The following is a 26,118-nucleotide window of genomic DNA, read 5'->3' on the forward strand; positions in this document are numbered from 1 at the left end:
GGCACTTACAGGGGCACTGCAGGGAAAAGTCAAGTCAGGTCAATGCCTCATTTCCACACAGCTCTGTGTCTGTATGCGAGACAACCGCAGGCGTATTGATTCTTATGTAAATTATAGGGATTTGTTGAAAATACTGAATATTGCGTCCTGTAGTTGGCATAAAGCGAATTAGCCAAGAGGCTGTTTAATCCAATTCAGTAGGTGAAGTTGTTAAATTGTTTAGTTGTATAATCAGATATAAACTTGCTCAGCCAGATTAACAAATTTCAGCTATGTTAAGTTACTAAAAGAATAAGAAACAAAAAAAAAAAGTTAAATAAACGTGGGATAGTTCCTTATTACGTTCATGAACTGACATCAAGAGATATGGCTATGTCAATAATCATAATAGTCATAAACAATGTGCGTTAACCAGCAATCTTAAAATAACCCAAATTTGCCGCACCTCTATCCATAAAAGAAATGCGTTAAACACTAGGGGGCAGAGTCCCGTGAGAATATGAAACAGATTGACGGACGCGAAACAAAACTGTGTGGAAACGAGTCGCTATATATATTCACCTCAGAGAACTTCACAGCATATGACATATATCTTCATCATCAACACACTGGCTTTGTTCCCGTGTGGACATTAGCGTGCTGACAGTAGCATTTATCTCCGAGCAGTGCTGTGTCTAATTACAGCCGCACAGAGCTGCCAGCGTGTCTGCAGACTGGTTGGTTCTGCCACACATGCACACGCTGCACAATCGTAGACATAAAAAACATCAATATCAATGCAGGTTGAAGTCTTCTACAGCAGTTGCAAGACATCTGATGGACTGTATAAAGGATATGAATGTGAAAGTTTTAAGTTAAAAGTGACTGTAAATTTACTGTAGTGTCAGGAAACGGCTTTTGACGCCCGCACGTCCGTGGAGAGGAGGCACAAAATTGTATAATTGCCATATGTATGCAAATTACCTCAATCTGAAGCCATTACCAAAACAATTAATCTTTGGCAATCACTAAAACATTGTGATCATGATCGTTACAAATGGTTGACTATTCATTATGCCTGCTAATTAGATCATAAATTGCATTAATAAACTGTTGTGGAGGGTTTTGAAGGATGTGGGGACAAACACAAAAGCCGGCTAGGACTGATGAAGTCTGCCACATCAACGGCGCTGAGAGGGGATTAAATCTACGTTCTCTCTCGACTTCATCTATCACTGAGCTACTGACTCAATAACTGTGGGTTTTGAGACCGCGGACGACTGATCGGCTGATTCGGGCCACCGGGGTTTAAGGGTCAAATGTTACAGTACGTCAGTCAGCTCCTGACATTGGGGACTATTAGTATTCCTGAAGCCATCGATTAAATGCTACCTGCTGAGTGTGAGTGCAGCCGAGTGGGCCCTGGCGAGAATTAGGTACATTCTGGGTCTAAATGTCATTTGCCGTCTTATTTGTCAATGCTGTGACATTTGTGCGGAGCCACGGGGAAGGCGAGCAGTACAGTAAGTGCTGGAGTGGCAAAGTGACAGGAGCGATGACAGCCACCAATGCTAACCCAACATTTCAGACAATGTCCGTCGGAGGAACTGTCATGGTGGTGTCACGGAAATGTTTGCAGAAAGTGGGAGAATTGGCTCATGCTGAGAAACTCGAACTCCGGAAATAGAATGAAGTCCAGCTTGGTTTCCTTCGTTGTCTCAAGTTTGTTCACACATTGACAAAATACAACTTTTATCTGAAAAGTCTACACGTTTCCCTTTAGCATTTAACATGTGCAGATTGCTGTAAAATTTGAAAGGTAGAATTGCAGGTTTTCAGATCTGACCTGTGAAAACTGCCATGTCAACCGTGTACTTAACCCCATTTAAACTCTATAATTTGCAAAAGCGGGAACTGCTGGGCAGACGCCATCGGCAGGCTCAATTATATCAAGGCGACATGGGATAAGAGCAGCAGGGGGTAAAGTATAAGTGTGTCGAAAACTGTCAGAGAAAATGTGGGTTGTGATGGCGGCACAGAGAGAGAAAGAGAAGATTGAGGAAGGATTTACGGGTTGATGAAGGCCACTGTGTTTTTCTTAAGTTACAATAGGATGCAAAAGAAGTAAGGGGACTTTTTGTTGGAATGAAAATGCAGCTTGACCTTTCTCCTTAATTAGATTTTTCTTTTTGTATTTTTTCAAATTGGGGCTTTTTTTTTCTTTTTTATCAGGGATCAAGAAATATACTGAAATACTGAAACTAAATTGTGTTTCTCCTTCACCCAGAATATATTTCCCCCCCCCCCCTCAACATCTCTTCTTCTCCAACTTGTTATTTTTCCCCCAGTTTCCCTCTCAGGGACCTGATCAGAGATATGAGAGATCAGTAGATCTATGAAGAAAAACAAAGCCTCCTCATCACTGTCTGTGTAAAAGTAAATAATGTATTTCTTTCCACCCCCCCCCCCCCCCCCCCCCCTTCAAGAGCAAAGCCAAAGTCAAACTGCACAGCACGTAGTTGTGTCAACACAGGTTTTACATGTAGCCTGGAGCAGGTAGGAAGTACTGCAGTCGGAGCAAGGCATGATTTCTTCCTCCTTGAAAATACTGTAACGGTGGGACTGACATAAAAACTGTCAGCTTGAAAAGAAGTGTTCTCCAATATGATTTGGTTTTCATTGCCAAGTCTTGCAGCTAACGATTTTCACCGGGTAAAAATAACAAACATCTTAAATACTAAAGTAAGAGTAAGAGAGGAAAATACCAGACAGTCTGACCCCGTTGCAAAGCAGGAGACGGTAAACTGCCATGAAGTAAACTTAACTAAACAATTTAGTGCGTTAACAGACAACTTTATCCTTGCAAAATGGTTTCATCATGCGCTGTTCATGGTGTGTAGTTCAGAAAGGCTCCAGCAGTTTATCTTGCACTCGCTGGAAAGTTCATGCTTCACATCACCGAAGGCACGGGGAATGTAGGACTTGCAGCCCGACCCATATCGTCCGATCCCGGCCTGTCACAGATATATCATGTTATACCAGATATGCATCAATATGAGAACTTTTAAGGCCATATTTAGATGTGGTGAAAATACATAAATAGATTAATCTCAAACAAAGAGAAGCAGGGATTTGTATTAAATGTGATTAGTAGATAATTTCATTTTTGTCGTTCTTTGACCAGGGAAAGGTGAACAAAAACATTAAAACAACATTTATTAGAGACCAACACTACAAATGGACCAATAACCAGCAACTTACCAAATTACAGTATATAAATAATATGAATAATATCACCTGCTATCGAGATCTATATATTTGAATATATCAGCCCACAAAATCCAGTGTCAGCTGCCTGATAATAAATGTCCTGCAGTCTGAACATGGGTCTTTTGTGTGTCATTTGGATTAAGAGTCTGCAGGAGTGACTGTGGTGCGGAGCCGCAGGATCCAGGTCCTGCTGATGCATATACACCTCCAGTCATTAGTCAGTCTCAGCTGTCGGTCGTGACGTTTCACCCCCTTTTCATAGGATAAAATAAGTAACAGAACTTACCAGAGAAATAAACACTTGAACAAAAAAGAACTAAAATGACGGACAAGTGCACGAACACAATAAAAACATATCTCCACTACAAATGGAACAACAACCTACCAACCTATAAACATTATACAAAATATCAGCTGATATATTGTTATATAAATGTATATAAAGTGGTATGAGCATATAGAATCCAGTATCAGTTGCATGACAATAAATGTCCAGGTTGCAGTCTTTGATGTAAGTGTTTCAGTGCTTTTCTATTACTGGTGTGTACAGACTCATTTTATTTCACCCACCAAACCCTGATACACAACCTAACCCATGTATCTCTGACGTAACGGTCTTTTGTGTACAAACATGAAAATATGTACTCCTTCAAATTTGTACCATACGTTCAGGAAGCGTCATGCCCTCCCTCCACTTTACTCGTCCCCCTGCAGGGGTCTGAGCCTCAGCTCGCTGTGATGCAGCTTTACTACGGTACAGGGGAAATGTGTGGCTGCCGGTGTTTCAACATGGATGACCAACTCACTTCTCCCCTGTATGTTAGTAGTGCTTATCAGCCAGCGCCATGCTGCCAGCGCTTCCACTTCACACGGCCACCAACACCTCCACTGCCACTGGATATTTACACCAATCCCTTCATAGAGGACTCCCTAGGGCCGCTCTCTCTCAGTGTGTGTGTGTGAACGCGCGTGACTCCCCCGGGCCACCAACACAGCTTGTCTGCATCGAGCCTTGTGGCGTGACAATGTCGGGTCTGTTCCTCCGCGGACCACAGTCCAACACTGTGTGCCAGCGGAGGGGAGAGAGGGACCAAGGACAAGTCGTCATTCAGGCCTCAACCTCCTTGGATCTGAGCAAGAACTGTAATGAAATGACCAAATGTAATAGCGTCCAACTTACAGAACATTTTATGAAGCAGACAATATCTCTCGGTCTGTGATAAAATTAAACTTTATAGCAAATTACTTAGACAATTAACCAATGCAGACCAATCACAGCTTTTGATTGTGAACTGTTAAAAAGGGATCTCATGGCCCATATGAGTGATGTACAGTACAGCTTATAATTGTACAGGATTATTTTGGGGTAACCATGGTAACGCGTACGCACGTCACATCAGCAAAAGGGTTAAACCGGAGGTGTGTTAAGCTCATGACCTACTTTGTGTGTTTTAGCATTTCCCAGATAAAATGTATAGTGTAAATATTCTCCCACAACATGATGGTTTAACTTGCCTCTTTTCTTTTTTCTGGCTCCCATTTTTATTCGTTCATCAGTATTTCATCAGTTATTTTGTATATTCCGTGAGCTCTTTGCGACGCCAGAGAACACAAACGCAGTATCTCAAAAGACGCAGGAAAAGTGCTGCAGGCCCTGCTGTCAGTCACTGGAGTTTGATTTTGTGACACATGCAGCGCTGATAATGCAAAGGTGACAGTCACAAGCCTGTTCAAACGAACGTGTTTTAGTTCTGTGTGAAAACAAAACCGATCAACCAGTTGACCTGAGCGACAAGTCCGAGACCAAGCTGAGATAATGCAACTACATAGCATAGATTTACTCTTACGCTGCCTGTAGGTAAAGTTGTTCTTTTTTTAAAACGATAGACTGTATTATACAGATGAAAAACGAGTCTCAGCTTCCTCCTGTTGCACAACAATTCTGCTAAAACAAACTTCTAATGTAATTTATTGAGCATTGAGGTCCTGCCTACACATGCATTCGACCAATCGCGAGTCAGTCTCAGCTGTCAATCAGGAGGTCGCACCCTATTTTCACAACATCGAATAACTAATTAAAACCAAACTCACCGGGAAATTTAACACCTGGACATCAGTGTGACATGAACTACAAAAAATGGCACAATGGTGTATTTTGACTTTTTAGTTTTGTCCATGGATTTATGACCTATACTGCAGCCAGCCACCAGGGGGTGATCAAGATGATTTGGCGTCAGTTTTGGGGAGCTGTCATGTCGTCCATCTTTATATACATTCTATGCCAAAACCGCATCAGACATCCTGCAGATGTATAAAGTACAGATGTTCTTTATGGGTCTTTGCTGGCTGCACAGTATGAGTGACTTCTTTGGAATATATGAAACCTATTTATGTTAAAGAAATGCTCATGACATCTGAAAAGGCAAATTGCAGCAGCAGGAGAGTCTATGTTGACGTGAGTTGATCTTTTAGCAGCATCCACAAAGCCACATTCCACACATTAAAATGTGACGTTAAGGGTTTTCTGTTACAGGCATGTGCTCTTCAGTCCATCAAGTAGCACTTAGCTACGCACTGAGCGAGAAATCAATACGCTGCAGTCAAAATTAAAAGAATTCACATTTTTTGCAAAAATTAGGCCACGCATGAAAGCCCTTCATTAGTCACTTAGCAAAAAGACAGAAACACAGGCAGCTCGCTGAAGCCTCAGCCGTCCACTCCTGTCACCAGCTAAGCGTTTGGTTCTCTCCGCTTCCTGTTGCTCATTTCACTCCGCTCCATTTCACTCTCGGGTCTCGACACCGAGCAGCAGTAAGTGGCCGAGCCAGGGCTGTAATTTTCTTCCCACGGCACATTAATTAGCAGGAGACTCACGCAAAACAGATCAAGAGACGCCATCACACAAACAAAATGCACTTTCAAAAGACTGACATGTAACTTCACTCGCTCATTAAAGCTGAGCGGAGATCTTATGGTTATTAAAACCGCAGAGACACATCTATTATTAAATTTGACACGCCGATTCTATATCTTGATAATATATGCTGGAAATTGGTTGAGATGGTGGCTGCAAAGATGAGGGAATATAAACTGTTCTTTTAAACTCAGGTAAACCACCAAATACGTGCGATTGCCGGTGAACCATGTTCGACCTTACGAACAGGGTGGAAATCGCATCTTGCACGATAAGAAGAAGAAATATCGCTGTTGCACGTTGTTCCAAAGATGTAAAAACAATAATACACAAACATTCATGGCTATTTATGCACAAACGCACCAAACTTCAACGTGCATCATGACGTCACACTGGAAAGGTGCAGCGTTAGCGTTTAGACTGCCAGTCATTTGACCTGGGAGTGAATAGCCGATCGTATCCATTTCCCACACACATACAATAGACATGCTATTGTGTTCCCAGTAAGCAAGTTCCAAGAGGAGCCATTAGTTTGAGCTACATGAGCGATCATGGAGCTCGCAGAATCGCCTTGTAAATGGACTGAAGCACATTTCCCGATTCTCATGAATTCACTAAGCAGCCGCTAAAGCTGTTGGAAAATTAACTGAGAGCGATTTGATGTGTTTGTGCGAGTCTTTGCTTTCGTGTCAGTTTGTGTGTCAGGAGAAGGAGACAAAGGGACTCGCAGTGCGACCTCGGGCCATAACGCCGCTCGTCTGTACTGAGAAGTGTGCCACTGCCAGAGTGATGGTGATAGTGTGGGTTGGGAAACGGCTGACTGGAGTAGGAATGAGGTGAAACGGCGGTCCAAGGCTTTGACGAGCCTTTGCATCAATGGTACAATGACAGGAGAACAGATAGAAAACCTTTTTTTGTATCGCGGACAGAACCCCGAGCGCTCGACACTGACTGCTGTGCATAACACAGAGAGAGCATCACTTCAGAGTGAAGACACCATTTGCTGTGACATATAGCAATGATGTCACACACACTCTGGAAAATCATCATAGAAGCATAAATCACTGTCTTTCACTATCACCCTCCATGTGTTCAGCTCTCAGAAATGCAGCATAACACCGGTTTCTTCTTGAATTACTGTAATGTTGCCATCATTTTCAGGAACTTAAGGAAATATTTTCGAATACAGGACAAGATGGTGAATATCCCTTGTACGTTTGAAGGTCTTCGGCACAATTTAAGTTACCAACTACCAGAAGTTCAGGTGTTTGCAGCCACCAGTGGATGTTAGGGACATAATTTTAGTTTTGCACCTTAGCGTCATCAAGTGTTTTGGCCTTATCAACGATACAGGCCGAACTTTAGGGTACGCCGAGGCTAAAGGTAAATCTTACATTTACAGAGCTATAGAATAATGACTTACTTAATTTAACATTTTCACAAGGTTTTATTTTAAACCTTAAATCAGTGCATCTTGTGCTATTTGTGTATTTGTTAGTAATCAGTGTGTATCTTAGAATGAAAAGTATTTAAAATTCATGTTGAAATTACACATGATGTATCTGGTACATGCGCAGGAAGACGGCCATGTTAAACAATATAAACAAAACGTTTCTTACAAATGTGTCTTCAGTTGTCAGGGACACGCACACAAAGCATTTGGTAAAAATAAAAACCACAGACAGTTGCATCCATTCCCTGTACTTCTGATGTTTATTTGAGCGTAAAAAATGATCACAAAGACGAAGGACACACGTTTTGTTTAAGCAATTAGGCTAAAACATTTCGCTGAATGGCAGCAAGCAGGAGAAACTTGTCAATGGCGCCAGATGTTACCATCACTCAGATAGAAAACAGATACTTCAAGGTTTTCACATTAGTGCCCATGAATTCTCGTCAACATATCCCAGATTCCACACAGTTCTCAATCTGAAATACATGAATTGACTGTGGCAAACTTCAGTTAATCACCAACTCCGGTCTGTGCTCTCTTATTATTCTCCTGTTGCTTCAGTAGTTATTTCCATGTTATGTAACTATTTCTAAAATTCGATGTTGACTTCTTTACACAGGAATGTTCTAAGGGGTGGATGACGATCAGTTACGCAACATTCACTCGTTTTCATAACCTGTCATCATCTTTTATTTCTTCATTTCATCTCCTCTGTCTATCATTTTACCCAGCAGGGCTGTCACCAAAGAAGAGAACTGTACAGATCGCATGTATCACAGACACACACACAGAAACACAACCACATGCTAAGACGAACACACACTAACAGCTATCACAGACATCTTTCTCTCAACCTGCACACACAGACACACACACACACACACACAAATCCAGACCCATGAGCAGATCAAGGCTTATCCATCCACAGTGGTGGCAGCCCTGCAGGATGATGAAGGCTTGGATCCAAAGTACCAGCTTATATCTGCAGATCAATGGCTGACCTCCCAACCAGCTACAACCAGACTGACCAACACCACACAGCTTAAAGCCCAGCCAAAGGCACAGCTCCAAGCTGCATGCTGCATATTATATCCGCCTAATGATTCGCCCCAGAAGCCCTAGACACCGTCAGTTCGACTCCAGCCTCGACTCCAGGTCTTTGTCACTGCATCGAACTCCGTATTTCTGCTGGAAGGGCGACCTGTTCTGGGAATGAAAGCTAAGCACATAAAAGGGCAATATTTTCAGAGGAGCAGAAGGTGAATTTTAACAAGCTGTAATGTCACTCTCATTCCCAAAAGGCAAGAAAGTGCTATGAAATATCCCAAACCAGGACTGATACTGTCACTCTTGGTCACCGAGGTTCTTTCATACATCAAGATGCTCAGACCCCCTTGACCACAGGCATCGCTGTCGGTCGACTCTGTGAAAACGCGAATGTCTAAGTCAGTCGCTTCGGACAATGTCGGGGAACTTTTCTTGCAGCTCCCTGGTGACATATACAGAAATTGTCAGCGTGAGCCCATGTGAGAATACAGAAGGAACGTGTCTGGAAAACTCCCACAGTCAGAAAGTGCACGTATTGAGGATATTTCTACCAAGCAAATGGATGAAAAAGAGCTGTCATGCAGGTAGAAGACGCAGATGAGGACGTCAACTTGGAAAGACAGCATGAAAATCTGCGGATAATACAGGGACCCAATTTTCTAGTCATTTTCCATTTATCTTGTCTGAAAATACAAAAATATACATTTCTGTTATTCTTAAAATTCTGCTTCAGCAAACTCTCTTATACAAAAGAGATTATTGTTATTATATTTAGAAGAGGAGGGTGAGCTGGAGGCAGGGGGCTCCAACACTCATCCATTGGACCTGGATGCTGTGACACCATCTCAATGGCTCCAGATGATCCAGGGGTGATGATGATGAACCAGAACCAGACTCCTGTGTTAAGCTCCACACCAAATTCAGCCCTGACTGAGCGTCACCATTTGTATTTACCAGTGACTTTCACCAAGCTACAGTGGTTATATTCCTGTATCTGTGGTGTGCCTGGACGTGCATCACTCCAACTGATAAAAAAAACGTATTAATAATGACTGACATATCTAATTCGGCTACAAATGATATGAATAAATGTATAATCATATCACACATTATAGACATCAAATCAAATCACTCTAATGCTCTGTCATTAGTCATTTTAAATGTGTGTGTGTGTGTGTGTGTGTGTGTGGCTCTGCCCTGGTCAGTGGCTTTATCTTCTCTCCATAATGCGAGTAACATGATTGATCTGCTTTAAACTCCTCCGTGTAATTATGGAGTGGGAATTCGGTGTCAAGGTTAATCTCAGCGAGTGTTTGCCACCGTCGCACCTCCTGCCTGTACATTTAGTTCAGCTTCCACTCTCTCATCTTTTGTCACTCATTAAAGCTGAGTATCCACCTACTCTCCATCGGTGCGGCCGACCTTTCCCAGTCACACAGCTTTGTGGAGATGGGGCTCTGCTTTTTATCAGCCACAAACACAGCGATTTTGGAATAGAATAAATAGAACAGCGTGATACATCCCCGAAGCCGCACGATTAACCAAATCAGTGATGTACAAACGGGCCAAAACATCTGAAAAAGAGTTATGTTTATTGATAATTGTTTATTTCTCTTCAGCTGGGATTGGCTCAAGGCCCCGTCGACCCTCAAAGGATAAGCTTTATAGATAATGGATGGAAGGATGGATGAAAGCTGGGATATTTTCTCTCTCACCTCTCTGGAAACATTATACAGTACGTTTGTATGGGTGCTTTTACACTCACCCTATTTGGTCCAGACCTCCGGCCCTTTCAGTTTAGAAGGAACCAAAACAAAGGGTGTGAAAGGTTCATCTGACCATGATCCAGACTAATGGACCCAACCAAAAGATGTGGTTTCAGACCAATTGCAGGAAGTTGAGGTAGCATTAAAAAGTAGAAGAAGAGAAAGAAGCGGCTCCAGCAGCTTTAATCCAGTGGCAAATAAAAATGGCTGTGACAAATTTTGAAAACTTCCCTGCTCATGTTATAAAGAACTAACATTACATTGAATTAACCGATGTAAACACGCAGACTGACTGTGTGTTGATCCCGTCTGTCCTGTAGTTGTCAGGTGTGTCACTGTTATAATGTTGGTCTATAACGGTTCTTAATATAATAACATTCATTGATATTGTTTGTCACTGCTGATGATGTAGCGAGTGGTGTCCCAATTCCCAGGGGAAGATTTTGTAGCCCTCTTCCTGGGGGCTGTTTGGAGGGGGGGCACTCTGGCACCTCATATCTAGGGCTAGGACCAAGGAAGAGGAACAGGGACAGGCCCTTAAGTCTTGTTCTATCTCTATGTCTTTGCGTTTGCAAGGTAATAACGTTATATGTTTATTTACCAGCAGCTTTGAGTGAGCAAGGCTGAATAGCTCCTGGGAAAAAAACGAAGCTCCACAACTCCTCAGTCAACAGGCACGGAGGCAACAGGCTCGCACAGATAACACCCGACCAACTGCCTCACTGTCTCCTTCCACTTGCACACAAAGATCCTCGCTGTTCACAGACATCGCTCCCTTGTTTTGTTTGTTTTTCTCAGCCACAGCGACGCAGTGTTTGTCTTTAAACGTCTCGCAGCTCCAAAGTTTCTTGCCCTTGTTTCCACACACATTAAGTTTTAATGATTCAGATTTTGCGGATGAAACCAGATGCTGTGGCAAGATCGTTTTGTCGCCGTGGGGCAAACAACAAATGTTTTTTTTTTCTTAAATTAACTAGCAGAAGAAATAATGTCGCCTGCTTCCATTGGTTTTTTATCTTTTCCTCTCTCCCTCACTCCTTGTTTTTATTGTTTGTTTTTGTTTGTGTTTCAATCTTTGCACACATCTCCAACCCCAACTGTGGGCGAAGCAATTTCTCATGTAGCCGAGATGAGTTTTTTCGTGGCCGAGTGTCAGTTTCTAAAAAGCAGCTACCACAGCATTTCATCACTCCTCTCTCTCTCTCTCCCTCTCTCTCTCTCTCTTCATTTATTTCCCCTTGCCTTCCGTCCACATTAAAATATGCATGATTCCGAGTTTGTGTTGCAGCTGTCAACTCCGCGGGATCAAACTAATCAAAGCAAATCCTTATGAGAAACATCAGGGATAAACAAGTGATTAGAAGGCCAAGCTTATGATTGTCGGAGAGCGGGAGAGAGCCCGGAGACACCAAGCATACAGTTAGCTGGCAGAGCTTATTCTGCCGGGGACTGCTCCAGCACCTAATCCCACCCTGTTTGTCACCGCCTCCGGCCCCCTTCATGTATCATCTTCGCCTCACATTGCAGGAGCCGGAGGAAGCGGTGCTGCAGAAGTTGGGAGTCGAAGTGTTGCATGAAGTTCCTAACAACTGCGTGATAAGTTGAGAAGTTGCATCAGCACTTGCAATAAAAAAATATAAGAAAAAATCCCCCTCTGACTTGCGACAGAGCCGTTACGTTGATATGCAAGAGGGTTCTGATCAAACTTAAGTGCAGCAGTGTCCCACTTTTGGCTTTAGCAAACTGTACGACAGTTCTCAGATTGTTGTAGTCGAGCTTTTAGATGTCAAGGCTGATGTCTGATCATGAGCCGCACGGTGCATTTACAACACAAGTGAAGTTTATTCTCACCACCCTAAATCACAACGTTATCTCCGGGAGGCTTTACAATCTGCACGGCTCTTCATAACGACAGTGGAACAAATTTAAGAGCAAACTTTCATTGTTTGTGCAGCTTTCGTTATTTGATCGCTTAACCGCGCAGATTTATTTTTACAGCACGACTCTGCGCTTCTTTTCCTGTCTGAGTGAAATCTATCAACGTAATGGACGGTAAAATGCGAGCACCTCATTATTTTTAATGGGAAATGACTGGTAAACATTCAAGGACAACACGAGTCTATGATTCTCAGCCTTATCGGTGCCATCAAAGTCCCCGTGCCAGCTCGAGCTGTTGACTGTGGCACAACAATTCTTATTTTATCTGGGGGAAGAAAATAACTAGAAGCTCAGAGTTGTAGGATTATGAGCAAGTGTCTGATGAGCCAACGGAAGATTTTTATAGCTGCCAAAAGTAAATATGAACATTCTTGAAACTAATTCTTACAGCTAATATCAAAGTGGTTTCTTTGGGAAATTTTATTCTCTTTTATGTGCGGTGTCAATCAAGTGAAAATAGTTGTCAGTTTTACTTTTTAAAAATCTCAATAGGTTTGTGATTTCTGGTCTTTTCTCCCTTTTTTCTTTTACTCCTCGTGATTCAGCCATGAAGGTTTAACATCTGTAATTAATGAGACCTTAAGAGTGAACCGAACCTCCAAAATCTAACATACTTCAATACGTTTCCACCTCATAAGACTTTAGTGAAACCTTTTAGAAACTCAGACTTTGCTTCAAAGTCTACATTCAAAATAAAAGTGACCAGTTTTAATCAGGGTCTCTTATCTTGACACTATACAATAATATGAATGAATCAACTCTGTCTCCCACTAATTCATTTATAGTACGCAAAAGCAAATACATTTCGTCAGGTGAAAAAAACGTTAATTACCATAATGTTGATAGCTTTAAAACCCATTAGCCAAATGTTCCCTCACCAAATAGTATTTAATTAGCCATTTTTTAATTTGTATTCAATGAACAAATCTTCTATTTGTTGCTTTTTCATGAAGACAAGGATGTTTGAAACAGGTTTTGACAGTTTATTCAGTTTGTGAAAGGGAGAAACATTAATCATTTTGAAAAGGGGCTCGTCTTAGTTTATTCAAAGCGGAAATATTTTGAGAAACTTGTTATACACAATCAATGTGTATCTGTGGCCTTAATTAAAGGTAGTTTTAGTAGGTTGTACCTGAAATGCTTTTTTAAATCGTAGTTGTTGAAATCCTCAGACCTCCAAAAAAGCTGGTGTGGCGTAAAGCAGTTGTCAGATTGTGCGTGTTAATGCGTTTTGGGGGCGTAGCTTTGACCAGAGGGCCAATGGGATGGGGTTGGATGTATCGGTTGCGTATCTCCAAAGCTTAGCCTCCTCTTGTAGCTTTTCCAGGATTACCTACTCTCTACTTCTGGGTGTCAGGTTTTACAGATACACATCCAGAAAGTAATACGAGAGATACAACAAAATTGCATTTCTGTAAAAGTGTATTGTTTTCTTCATTGGATTGTGGCCTGCTGATTCAAGCTTGAAGCATCTACGACTGTAGATTCACTCCTACTTACCGCACATAAGTTCAGTAACTCTAACACCGAACCAGACATGGAGCTTCAGTCCCTCGGGAGGACCCACTCCATCCTCCTTCATCCCTTCTGCTGCCCTGCCGAGCCTGCGAGACATTCGCGAGTTCAAAGGAACCAGAGAGAACAACCGAGGCGACCCTTGGCCCCGTCAGTACCGAGCGTCTTGGAGGCATGTGTCACTCTGAATGGTGCGGCCTCGCGCCTGTGACCCTCTGCCAAGCTGCGGGATCGCGAAAGATTCCTGTGGGACGCGCAGCCTGTCCCAAGGCAGATGGACGGAGCGAGTGCAAAGAAAGTGAAGACAGGCAGCAGGGAAGTGGCAGAGCAATGCATTCTGGGCTCCTGATGTCCAATAAATTCATCAGTTTAGACACGAATTCAAGAACAGAATAGTGATGGGAAATCGTTACAGTGGAAAGTACAAGGATTCAAATGACTTGCTGCAGGGAACTGGTGATTGCTCTGCGGTGGCAGGGTTCAACACGGAGTGGGATCTACATAGTGACGTCTCCCCAGGCCGCAAATCACTAATTACTTATTAATGAGTGAATGAGCGCTTTCAAAGTAAACACTGGTGAGGAGGCGGGGAGGGAAAGAAGGAGCTGGGTAGAGCAAGGCAGAGGGAGGGGTGAGAGGAGGCTGAACTTCACACTGAGGCAGAGTTGAATTAGAATTTCAGGCACGAGGCTCCTGGATATTTAGATCTCAGAACAAAGGAGGGTTTTTTTTGCCACAGTTTCAGCAGCAGGAGGAGGAAGAGGAGGAACATGTCGAACTCAGCGGAAGCACAGAAGAATGTGACGGGAGAGCAGAGCGCATGCACCGCGAGGGAAAGGTTAAAAAACACAAGGAGCCGAGACAGAGCGGCAGATAAAATACGGGGGGGGGGGAGAAAAAGCACAGATAAGTACAGAAATGGAAATGGAAGAGCAACATACCTATCCTGGGTGACCTTTACCGAGAACTGAATCACAGGAGTGCCGTCAAGATAAGGCTAATACTCTGAGGAGAACATCTTTATTCGAACCTTTTTCTCCCGTTGATATTTCAACAAACAACGGCCAATAACAACCAGCTGAGTCACACAAGCTGTAAAACCCGACCTGGAGCAGAATCTGCAAGCATCTGAACAACTGCCTCCGCTAATTCCACGTCTTTATTCACAGCCCCAACACTGAACCTGCCTCTTTCACCTGCTAAATCCCCGCATAATAAAACAACCCATGCTGGTTGTTTGGGTTGGCACAGTATGAGGAATCTCACACTTACACCTTCACACGCTCAGAATTTGGAAATTAATTTGCATTCATCAGCAACACCGGCCCTGGGGGGGGGGGAGGGTCTGCGGAAATATGTTGGATTGTTTAGTCAAAATTACAATACAGCTGGGGCAATTTATCTTTTGAAAAGCCTGTTAATTTGTTCAGGAGGAAATGGTTTTTTCATTTGCATGTTGAATAAGGAGTAGCTGGAGAACGCTTTTTTCCGAACCTGCTGCCTCACTCTCTCCACGGCTAATGAGGCAGGGAGCGGGGAATTACTGATTCCAGTGGGAGCCTTTAGCTTGACAAACACCCCGTGACTCTACAGTTGGCACCGAGCAGGTCCACGCACGTGTGTGTGTGTGTGTGTGGGCATCAGGATGTGTCTGCACGTATGAGTGTATGCGTGAATATTCATGAGTCCGTGTGTAGGTGTGTGTAGGTGTGTGTGTGTGTGCACAAATGTCTGTGTGTTTTGTCAACTATCTGGGATTGGATTCCTGTAATTACAGTCGAAATAATTGCATTAAATTAGAGCCAATACAGCCAATTACACAACAAGGCAGAGAGAGAAAAATGGCCGGTGAAATAGCCCTTTGGTTAAGTGCGCTGATTTGTCTGTGCTGCTAAACGTTAAGAGCTGGGTAGACATTGGTATGTAAAATCATATATTTCGAATATTATCATTTAAATGTTAAAAAAGTTTTTCAATTAGTCAAATTATAACATGCACTTATAATAGACAGCGAGACTAAATATAAAGCCTGCTGGTATAATTTCTTAATTCCTCACATGCCAACAATTTTCTAGCAGGGCTCAGAGTGAGTCAATAAATTAAATGACACATTCTGCTGATTGTAAATGATGCTGACAAACAAGGCAGAGCGATAAATAAAAACATGCACTGATGCATCTTTGAATTGAGGTTTATTGGCCCTTGGAAAACTCAGCAAGCCACTTAAATCAACCGCAAAATAAATAACACTGCACACGACTTCTCAGGAATATCTTTGTTTTACCTCAGGTTCTGCTGAGGGCAAAGGTCAAAGTGTGTCATGAACTTAAAGTATTCAAGGTGCCAGTAATGGTTCATCAATGAATCAGATTAAAAGGATTGTACATGTATATTAGTTTTTGCAGTTTTCTCAAAAAAAGTAGAGAAGCATATTTAAAGAGTCAAATGATATAGTATAATATATAACTTTTTCCATCTGCATATGTAGGAATAAGGTGCATGGGGCTGAGGTAACAAGTTTCACACTTGATAACTTGACCTTTTATTTAATCTTTTATTACATGACTACACTGAGGTAGTAATTTAACTAGCAGTCAACTGTTAATTCGGGACATAGCTAGATGGGACCGGGCAAATAAGATTGTACTAAAGACGATTCCTGTCACGTTAGGAAGTTCTTATCACACTGAAGTTTATTCAAGTGTTGATATTTATGATAACGTGGGTTTAATTTGATTCTATAAAACTGGTTTGAAATGCATTGATTGACAGCTGAGGCTGACTCTAGATTGGTCAAGAGTGTGTAAAGGCGGGACATCGATACTCCACACCACCATCACTACTATACATAGTCTGTACAGTATATTTGAGCTTGTAGTATTGAAAAATTAAACATTGCATTTGTAATATATCATGATATCAAATTGCGATATTTGTAGTATTGCTATATCGAATCTGTACCAAAGTATTGTGATCGTATCGAATCAAGTCAGATTCATTCCAGCCCCAGAATACAGACACTATTCTTCTGTCTGTGCTGCAGGGATGGTGGGGGAGACATAATGTGGAGGAGAAGGAAGTAACTCCATAGAATATAAATAGTTAATGATGCCTTAGCTTGTGGGAGAAACCCACCAGAGTTACTTGTAATGTAAGCTGTCCATAAACACACCCACGCCAATGAATAAGCAAGCACCGGCAGACAGTATGCAAACACACATATAGAGAGAGAGAGAGAGAGAGAGAGAGAAGCAGAGCAGGGGTGTGCAAACATACAGACTCAACACATCTGTGCTGAACAACTACAGACGCACAATCTCTCCCACCACCAGCGAAAGAGGACTTGAATTCCCATCATCATCAAGAGAATATCGAGTGCTTAAAGGGTGTTTTAAAGGGACGAGTTTTGTCTTATCGGGGAAATCAAAACGACTGACACCAGATGAGTCATCAGCTTTCGGGTGTTCAGTCACAGAGTTGGTCAGCTGGCAAATCAACTCCTGTAAAGTAGCCTGTGATTTTCAAACACTTTGAGGTTTAATCTTTTGGTTGCTAATGAGGTATTTTTTTTAAGTCCGCTCCATCCCGATGGAAAACATAAAAAAGATGAACTTCTGAACGATCGGGCTGCAACGCTGGTGCAAAGAGGCACAAGAAGAAGAAAAAACACAGCCGCCTTTAAAGCTCCCATTTACACACATGCTGACAAATGTGATAAACACACACTGCGAGCACTAATACGTCATGGGAGTTCATCATCACTGGAGTGAGAGAAAAAAAGCAATGGGGCTTTTTGGCAGATTTCCTGCTTACCCAGGGTTGACAAATCGCCAAGGCTGTCTGTCACAGCTCCACTCTGAGGCTGCTAACTGTTTCAACTGCCGTGATTTAGATCTCGGGCATAAAAGTAGCCCGGCGGAGAAAAAAAGCATATTCCTTACACCTTCATTTGCATCAAACAACCTGAAGCAATTACAGTCACTTTGAATCGTAATTTGTATGAGACAACGCTCAACGTATCAATAACCACTTTGTAGTTGTGTGGAATCACCTCAGATAAAACTTTTTTGTTTTTTTTCTCTCCGACAGGCAATTTTGAAGGTGAGAACATGAAGCAATTATCATAAATAACACAAAAGCATAATTAAGGCTTTATCCAGGCAAAACAATCCCCTGCAGACTATCAAAGATGCAGTTTAGAGGGTGCTAAGCAGTCTGATATCTGTAATCTCTCCAACGTTATTTGGAAGGGAGCGATAAACACAAACAAACCTTCTCGACAGAACCTCATCCGTTGCAGTAAATACAAATACTTCACACAAGCAGAAAAGAGAGATAGGAAATAAAGCCACATATGGTAAAAGTCATCATCTAATGTAAGCAAAATGTAGGTATAAAAGTATAACTAAAGTATAACACAATTTTGAGTGTGACCCTTCAACTGTAAGCCCGACAAATAATACCACGAGTGAACTCTCTTCAAACTTTGTGAGATTTTTTTTGTCTTTGGCTTGTGCTTCCACTTTCAGAAAACCTCTTTTAAATAAATACCAAGAGGCTTCAGGTTTGTTCAGAGACAAGATTTCGTGTGCGACAATCTCTTTGTCACTGAAAATCGTGTTATTTCACACAAAAAACCCGTCTTCCTGCTGAAATTAGAATTTCCTCCGCGACAGCAAAACCAGGTTAAGGATCTGAGTGCTGTTTGTCTGCGTTGTCTGTGCACACAATGAAGCTGCTTCAATTGATTACACAAGGACGTGCGTATACCACTGTCTTGTTTACAATTTTTGTGATATTTGTGATATTGTGTTTTTTTCTGAAAAGTCCACAAATGATCTAAATAAACAGGCTGAACAACCCACATGATGCTCGGCAGCGAAGGAGACGCTGACTGTGATGTGGCAAATCAAAAGCTTATCATGCACATATTTCCTAATCTCAAATGCCAGAGATTAATCCCAGATTTTTCCAAGTGCAGATTATTTATGATTAAACGAGATGTTAAAGATGAAGTTTACAAAACAAGTGTCTGGTCATAGGAAAGAGGAAATGCAATGACTGTATTTTATCTATACTGTCTGAAAAGTGTGATCTATTATCTATAATCTGCATGATTTGGTTCCTGTGCGTTTTCAGATCTGCGGTTGTGGGGTATTCTCACAGGTCTATCGATCATTGGTGCTTTATTTAAAACCCTACCACTCTATCTTTAATTCAACTGCATGTGTTGCATGTTCAGGGAATTCTGTTTAAACAGGGAAATGGGAAAGCATTAGCGGAGCAGCAGAGTAAACTGTGTTCTCCCAGGAGGAGCTTTACTCACCTGAGGGTGAAGATTTGCACCGAGGAAAGCGTTGACAAAGCCAGAAAGGTGGAGACGGTTTCTCTCTGCCGGATGGGTTTGGAAGGGGCCATCACCACGAAGTTATTGTCCAGCTTGAGCTCCAACAGTGGCTGAAACAGCCTGACGCTCCCGATGCGCTGCATCGGTGTGTGGCCTGCAAAATAGCCCATGGGCCTGGGCTGCTCGGAGCGGACAGTGCTGCCCTTTCTTGAATCCTCTGAGCTGCAGTCTCCATTGTCCGACGTTTGAAGCTTGTAGTAGAGCTCCACAGGAGTGCCCTGGGCCTGCTCAGAGACCCGCTGCCTCCCCGGCCTGACAGTGGGGGGGCTGAACCAGCTGGCCAGGGGCTCTAGCTCGGCAACGCATATCCCCAACTCACCTTTTAGCCGGCACGTGCCGCGCACCTCTTGAGTCTCGTGGAAGGCAAACATCTGGACGCAGGGCAGCTTGTGGATGGCACTGTAATCGTCCCAGTCCCTCCCTGCAACGTAGAACAACACCTGGACCTTTGGCCAACTGGGGTGAATACTCTCGCTGATAATATATGTGTGCACCTTCCAGTTGAATGTAAACAGAGGCGATGCTGCTGCTGATGTTGGCACAGATGATGAAGTGACGGAGGCTGTATTGAAGGACCCTGGCACGGTCTGCAGCAGCTCCAGGGGGACAGGCTGCTGTACTGACAGCGGCCCGTAGCTAGCATTGACAAAGGGCATCTGCCGGGCCTGATGGATGAAGAAGGACTCAGTGCGAGCCTGCAGGCTGGAGTTCCTCATTAAGTCCTGGTTTGCCTCCTGTAGGAAGAACGCTGACTCGGCGTTGAGGATCCGGTAGCTGACAGGCAGGTAGATTGGCGTGGGGCCATACCTCTGCAGGCCCTCCAGGATCACCTTGCTGTCCACCACTGAAACACAGAGAGAGTGACAGTGACTCCCCGGTAGTCTCTCTTTCACTTTAACACTCAGCAGACTTGTGGTTATACATCATTGTACTGAGTGAGATTCATTGTCTAAACCCAAATCAACAAAAACCTGAGCCAGGTGTTAAATCAAAGTGAGAAAAATTGGAGGAATTAAATCATGACCTGGACGGCGGCTCTTCACATTTACCATAACATTTGCATGCACCGCCTGCAACCTGAGGCAATCCTATCTACAGTCGGTTCCAGCGGGGGTGTTAAATGGCTCGTTGGAAACATTTCCATATGATATCACTTTCATGAGCCGCTGCTCTTATTCAAAAGGAATTTGTTCGACTCAATTCAAAATACAGACGTCTCTCCGAGTCACTTGCTTATCAGGCTTGTTCACGCTCGCCTCATGTGCTCGATCCCTTTCACTGTGACGCACTAACTCGATCTGTCCCTTAAATTCTCCTGCCTCCCTTTTTTTTTTTACCCTAATATGACTTGATCTCCTGTATCCTCCCTGCATCCCTTCCTCTGTCACTCAAACTGTCGCTGGTGCTTCACAACTGTCAGATATGGAAAGTTGTCATCCGGTCAGACTCTAATGCCACAGCACATTAGTAATTCCAAACGAGTCGTGAGGATATCTTGTGTGTTTACACTGGAAAATTGGAGTGAATCTGGAGAGCGCTGTGAATGTCCACCGTGCAATGCACCACAGAAAAGCAGGAGATACATGATACAGCCGTAAAACATTGAAAACTAATTGTCAATGCTGGTGAGGCAACTCAAGATCTAACAAACATATTTTCTCTTTGAGAAGTTCAACTTGCAGTGGATTTAAACTCTGCAGTCTATCAGATGGCTCACAATGTGTATAATTACCTGTTAGTACAAAATGTTACAGCTGGAAAATTTGAATATCTTGACAATTATTGCAAATGTTGTACTGTATGGAATTGAGTTTTTCTTTGTCTTTATTATTTGATCAAATATTCCTATAATTCTATAATGTTATATTTTTATAGTTAATTGTTGCCATGGAGTAATCAATTAAGTTAGAACCAATCATAAAAATGAGCAGTTACTGTTTGCAGGGATATGATGCAGGTACATGAGGAAAACTTAAAAAAATATATGATTCTCAGAGTCGTCTTTTTTAATATAGATTTATGGGCATTTATTTGGACAAATTGTGTAATCCACACCGGATCTAAAAGTATGTGTATCATGTCTGTGAGTTATGATTCAAAGAAGTAGTGCCATCTGGCTTTTAAGTACCTTAATTTCCTCTTTGAGCTGTGGGTCACAGCCGCTGCTGCTCTAACTGCTGATCGGAAGCAAATCAGTGGACAAACAACAATAATTAACTTCTTAATGTTTCCACAACACATGGTCATTCTCCTGGGCCTTTCAGCTCATGTCTCTCCTTCCCTGCTTCCCCCTTCAACTCTCCCATCCAATGCAGGGGAGATTTCACATTTGAAAACCTAAATTTTACCAAGTTAAAGAAAAATATCTATTTGGTATTGGTACAAGAACCTGGGAATGAGGTTTTCTTCTTACGGGATACTACACATCACGCCTCAAACATGCCCACGCAACCTCACCAGAACCTGCATGGCCCTTAAGACCTGCCTCCGTCCCTTCCCCCCTCTCCGGCCTGCAAATCATTCCCACTGCCTCTTTCTCTTTGCCATCAAACTCCAGATATTTGGACTGATGGAGTGGCCCATGAGAGCCCATTGATTTTCTGTCCCGGACCCTGCTTGCTTTGGGTGACGTGTGGCAGTGATTTGTGATTTGTGACGATCCGTGGCAGCAGAGCAACGACCAGCTCACCTGGCGGACGGAACCAGAGTCGGGCGCAAGAACTTGGGACAGGACCGTCCCGACTCTGACTCAAACTAAACTAAACTTTTAAAATTAATATTTCAAATGCAGTTGGTGAATGAAAAAGAAATTTACTTGGGTTTGGGGAGTGGTGAAACGTGTATAAGGCAGTTATAAGGCAGTCGCTGTAGGAATTGACAGTATATTAATCCATTTAATAATCAATACCTCTCATAAGGACAGAGACAGGCAGGGAAACCTTATTCCGTGCATGCACCAGGCTATTTCCAGTAATAGGTTTTTCATTATCTACTTTTCATTCTTATGTCTTTGAGAAATGTCTTTTATCAAGAGTCGCTGTCTTTGACGATCTCACCCGGCCTAATGAATCGATTGGAGGGTTATTATCCAATCCATCCGTCATCTGTTTAAGCTGTTATAAGTCTCGATGTACTGGAGCAGCCGGGTGTATTTTCGCTTTATTACACAGGTCAAGACTCGGATTGAAGCTTCGGCGGCGAGAAATCAAGAATCACCCACCCAGGTCCAATTTGTTCCAAAATAAATACAAAAATTGTTCAAGCTCTTGCCTCTGCCACAGTTATGATTGTTGTGCTGGCGGCCAGATGAAAACCAGCCACACGGCTGAACCTAATCACAGACCACTCTTCTCTATAATCATATGCATTAACTGTAAAAATGTCTGACATTGATATGGGAAACAAACCCGTGGAAATAACAAGAATGAATCATAACTATGAATTAGTTGCACTTTTCTCCGAGCAGTTGGTTTTATGTTTGTATTCGCGTTGCGCACCTTCTTCAAACTACTCGGACGCCGGAGTTTACGCTGTGTTTTCATTCACCGCCGCAACTGAGATGTAAGATACTAAAGGGATGTGAAGACTTCACTGAGTCAGTACACAGAGAGCGACTGCTACTACACAGTTCTGACTGAGCGAACAATGTTTACCCTTAAAAATGACAAAACAGAGAGAAATGTCAAGAGAGGAGCGAGTGCTTAGCTGCTTCTGGATCGTGCATTCCTCTCTGTCTCTTTTTTTTTCTCCAAGGGTTGTGACACAATGTCCTAGTTTATACTTACTATGGCACAGATGGAACTAAATACCCCAGTACATGAAGAAAATGTAATTTGCAACTTCGGATTCAGAATATGTTCCTCTCCATGATACCAACCAGGACATCATAAACTGGCAGCCGAAGCCAGCGTGATTTGCAGCCCTGAGTTGCCCTTGGATTTCATGTCTGCAGCTACTGTACTTGTAAATCATGTCTGCAGGACTGTTTCTGCAAATGAAAAAGGGATTGATTTGTGCAGATAACTTAACCCCCCGTGGTAAATCCTGGCTGTAAACTCTTGTGGAGGATTCCTTGGCCCTGCCAACCCCTCAGGACGTGGACTGAGGAGTTGGATCACATATCAAACGTGCGGCTGAACCGGACTGGCCTCATCATTAGACAGATGCTGGATTCAGGATTTAATGTCTTGATGTTATATTCATGTAGCATGAGCCAAAGGAGCCCACGGGGGCATAGGTCTCCAAATTAAAACGCATCTATACCATTTCCCGCGATGTTCCTACAACATGCAACACGCAACTTCTAAAATCAACTCTTTAAAATGGTATTAAAGCCTTTGTGTGTCTCAAAGACAAACACATGTGGCATCAAATCAAACCTATTTTCTTTTTATAATCGCCTCTCCTCATCTCTGGTGACCTGAGTAGAACTTCACCCAAGATACACCATCCCTCCCTCCTCTTCTCATCCTCCTCCCCTCATCCGTGCTTCATCCTCCACCATGTGTCCATCCTGCATCCACTCCTTGATCAAACATCTCAAGTTGGCTGGTCTTCAGTAATATATTAATCAAACAGATTTTCTTATATCACATCTGTAGAGTGAGAAGTGATTGAGGTGGGAAGATGAGCGGCAACAGTGGGAGGTGGAGATTGTCGATAAAAAAGTCCAAGATTACTGCACAGCAAGAGATTATGTGCATGACCCGCATGACTTGTTTTTCTTGCAGAGCCCTCACAAACATGGCCGAACGTTGCCTTCATCCGTTTTAAAAGTTCCAGAGCTGATGAGCTCTGTCGTTTATTTTGGATTCAATCCCACTGACACGGCCCTGGTGCCCAAATTCAACTAAATCCCGACTGGATGGAAAAAACAATCTTCATCTAGATGTGCATTTTAGTTCCGTATCAGAAATGATCGCAATCTATTCTACTTCCTATTTACATGACTATGCACATACACTGGGGATGTGAGCGCTGCTGTAAACTGGAAGCTGAATATCGACTCAGAAGCAAATGAGAATAAGCAAAATATTTGAGACTTGTTTTTGAGGATTTGGTTTGAACCTCTGATACGACTCATAGGACGTCTCCAGAAATAGAGCCCAGCGGTGGCCATGGTTACTATAATAAACACGCTGTTAATTTCGTGGAACGGTCATGGTTTGGTCACTACTTTGGATTAAGAGGTTGCCGAACACAGGAAGGTTAATCATGGATCATAGAATGCTGACGCACAGACGACCCCTTGCGTTGCTTTTTCCAAGAAGAAGCCTTTTAGGAGAGCAGCCGCAGAGACGGACCCAAGCATCTATTTTTAGTTATTGCAAAATAAAAAACACGTCATGTCATTTATATGCTGTTATTTGTTCCCTCTTTGGTATCAGGATGTGCTGATGTATTTCACTTCTCTGATAGTTTGTTTTAAGGAGGAGACGCACATCTTTGTTTGTGTCTTCTAATATTTACATTTTTTAAAAGTCTTTTGAAATCCAGTATTTTCATATTCATAAGTCCACAAGTAAAACATTAGGATGTGATCTTTTACGTGGCATTTTCTTTGGTTAAACATTTGCTCTATGTGGTGGCTTGCTCTGTAGAGGAGCTGCAGTGGGGACCTTGAATTCAATGGACCCACTGTCGGTCAACGCGAGAGGTAACTTCTATCCTTTTTCATACGCAGGACAATGGAATGAAAAGACTATTTCCAGCTGTTGGAGAGCTGGATGTAAATGTCAGCTGCTGCTCAAACGGAGAAAATACCATATGCGAGGTCAAGAAGTTTAAAAACCTTATCAAAGACGGCTTCTGATAAAGGCTTGGGTGAGCTAAGCTGTTGAAAAAAACCCCATAGTGTTTTAATAGCTGCACTAAGGAGATGTTTTAACAAATCAAATCAAATATACATTTCTCCATGCACATACCTGGTTTATAAGAACCATAAAGAAGAATGTCTAATCATGTGTCAAGTCTCACAATCCAAACAATTATTCTTAAATAGAGTGCAGACCATGATACAGAGCCATCTTCACTGGTGAGCCGCACAATCCCCTGGTTAGTGAAATGTTCCCGGTGATATATCACCACAAACAAAACACACAGGAGCACTAATCGCCCTAAGTGCCCATCACATGCACCCTGACACCGCAGGAGAACCAGAGCCGAGCTGAGAGCCCACTCCCAGCTGGAGGTTAATCGGATCACATAAAAGCAAGGCACACCTCATCTTTCATCACTAGGCAACACATTTATGCAGCAATCGATAGGTGGAATCATATTTTCCCCTTTCAGAGAAATGAGGGAAAATGAAGTGTTGTGACCCGGCCGAGATGGATGAGGCCGGGCCTCATACCTCACAGATATCAGCAATAAGTCATGGGCCTTGTGTTCCCCCCAAACTTGGAGTTGTTTTCCTCTCTGACATATCTTATGGCCTCTTTGGTTCCACAAATGGCTCCTGGGTCATTTCAGTCGATAAATTCCCTGAGTGTGAATCTAAGTCATTTACAGCATGCTCTTCATCTCTCTTCCTCCCAAGCAGCTGCCTCTCATCTCACCTTCCAAACACAACACACTGACACATACAGATATATATTCATATATATATATTTATATAGGGCCACATGTTGCATTCCTCTTGCTCTATCTATCTATCTATCTATCTATCTATCTATCTATCTATCTATCTATCTATCTATCTATCTATCTATCTATCTATCTATCCATTAATTCCAATAATCTCTGTCTGTATATGCCCTACGTATCTCGAGAACTATTTTCTTAACGGCTTCCCACTTGCATGCGTATTGTTTTGGGCCCAATGAAGTGC

At 42.7% G+C, this 26,118-nt stretch overlaps 1 protein-coding gene across 3 annotated transcripts in view; it reads right to left on the reverse strand.

Annotated features, from left to right (window-relative positions):
* LOC117772070 (transmembrane protein 132C-like) overlaps positions 1-26,118 on the reverse strand; it is a 129,198-nt gene that overhangs the window by 66,592 nt on the left and 36,488 nt on the right. For 2 of the 3 annotated variants that reach the window (XM_034603008.1, XM_034603007.1), the window contains one exon: positions 19,209-20,133. The exons of the other annotated variant lie outside the window; for it this stretch is intronic. In XM_034603008.1, coding sequence (XP_034458899.1) covers positions 19,209-20,133 — 925 coding nt within the window. The remainder of the gene's footprint in view (positions 1-19,208; positions 20,134-26,118) is intronic. 3 annotated transcript variants of the gene reach the window in all.

This window comes from Hippoglossus hippoglossus, chromosome 12, assembly GCF_009819705.1.
Source record: "Hippoglossus hippoglossus isolate fHipHip1 chromosome 12, fHipHip1.pri, whole genome shotgun sequence".
In the NCBI taxonomy this organism is placed as follows: Eukaryota; Metazoa; Chordata; class Actinopteri; order Pleuronectiformes; family Pleuronectidae; genus Hippoglossus; species Hippoglossus hippoglossus.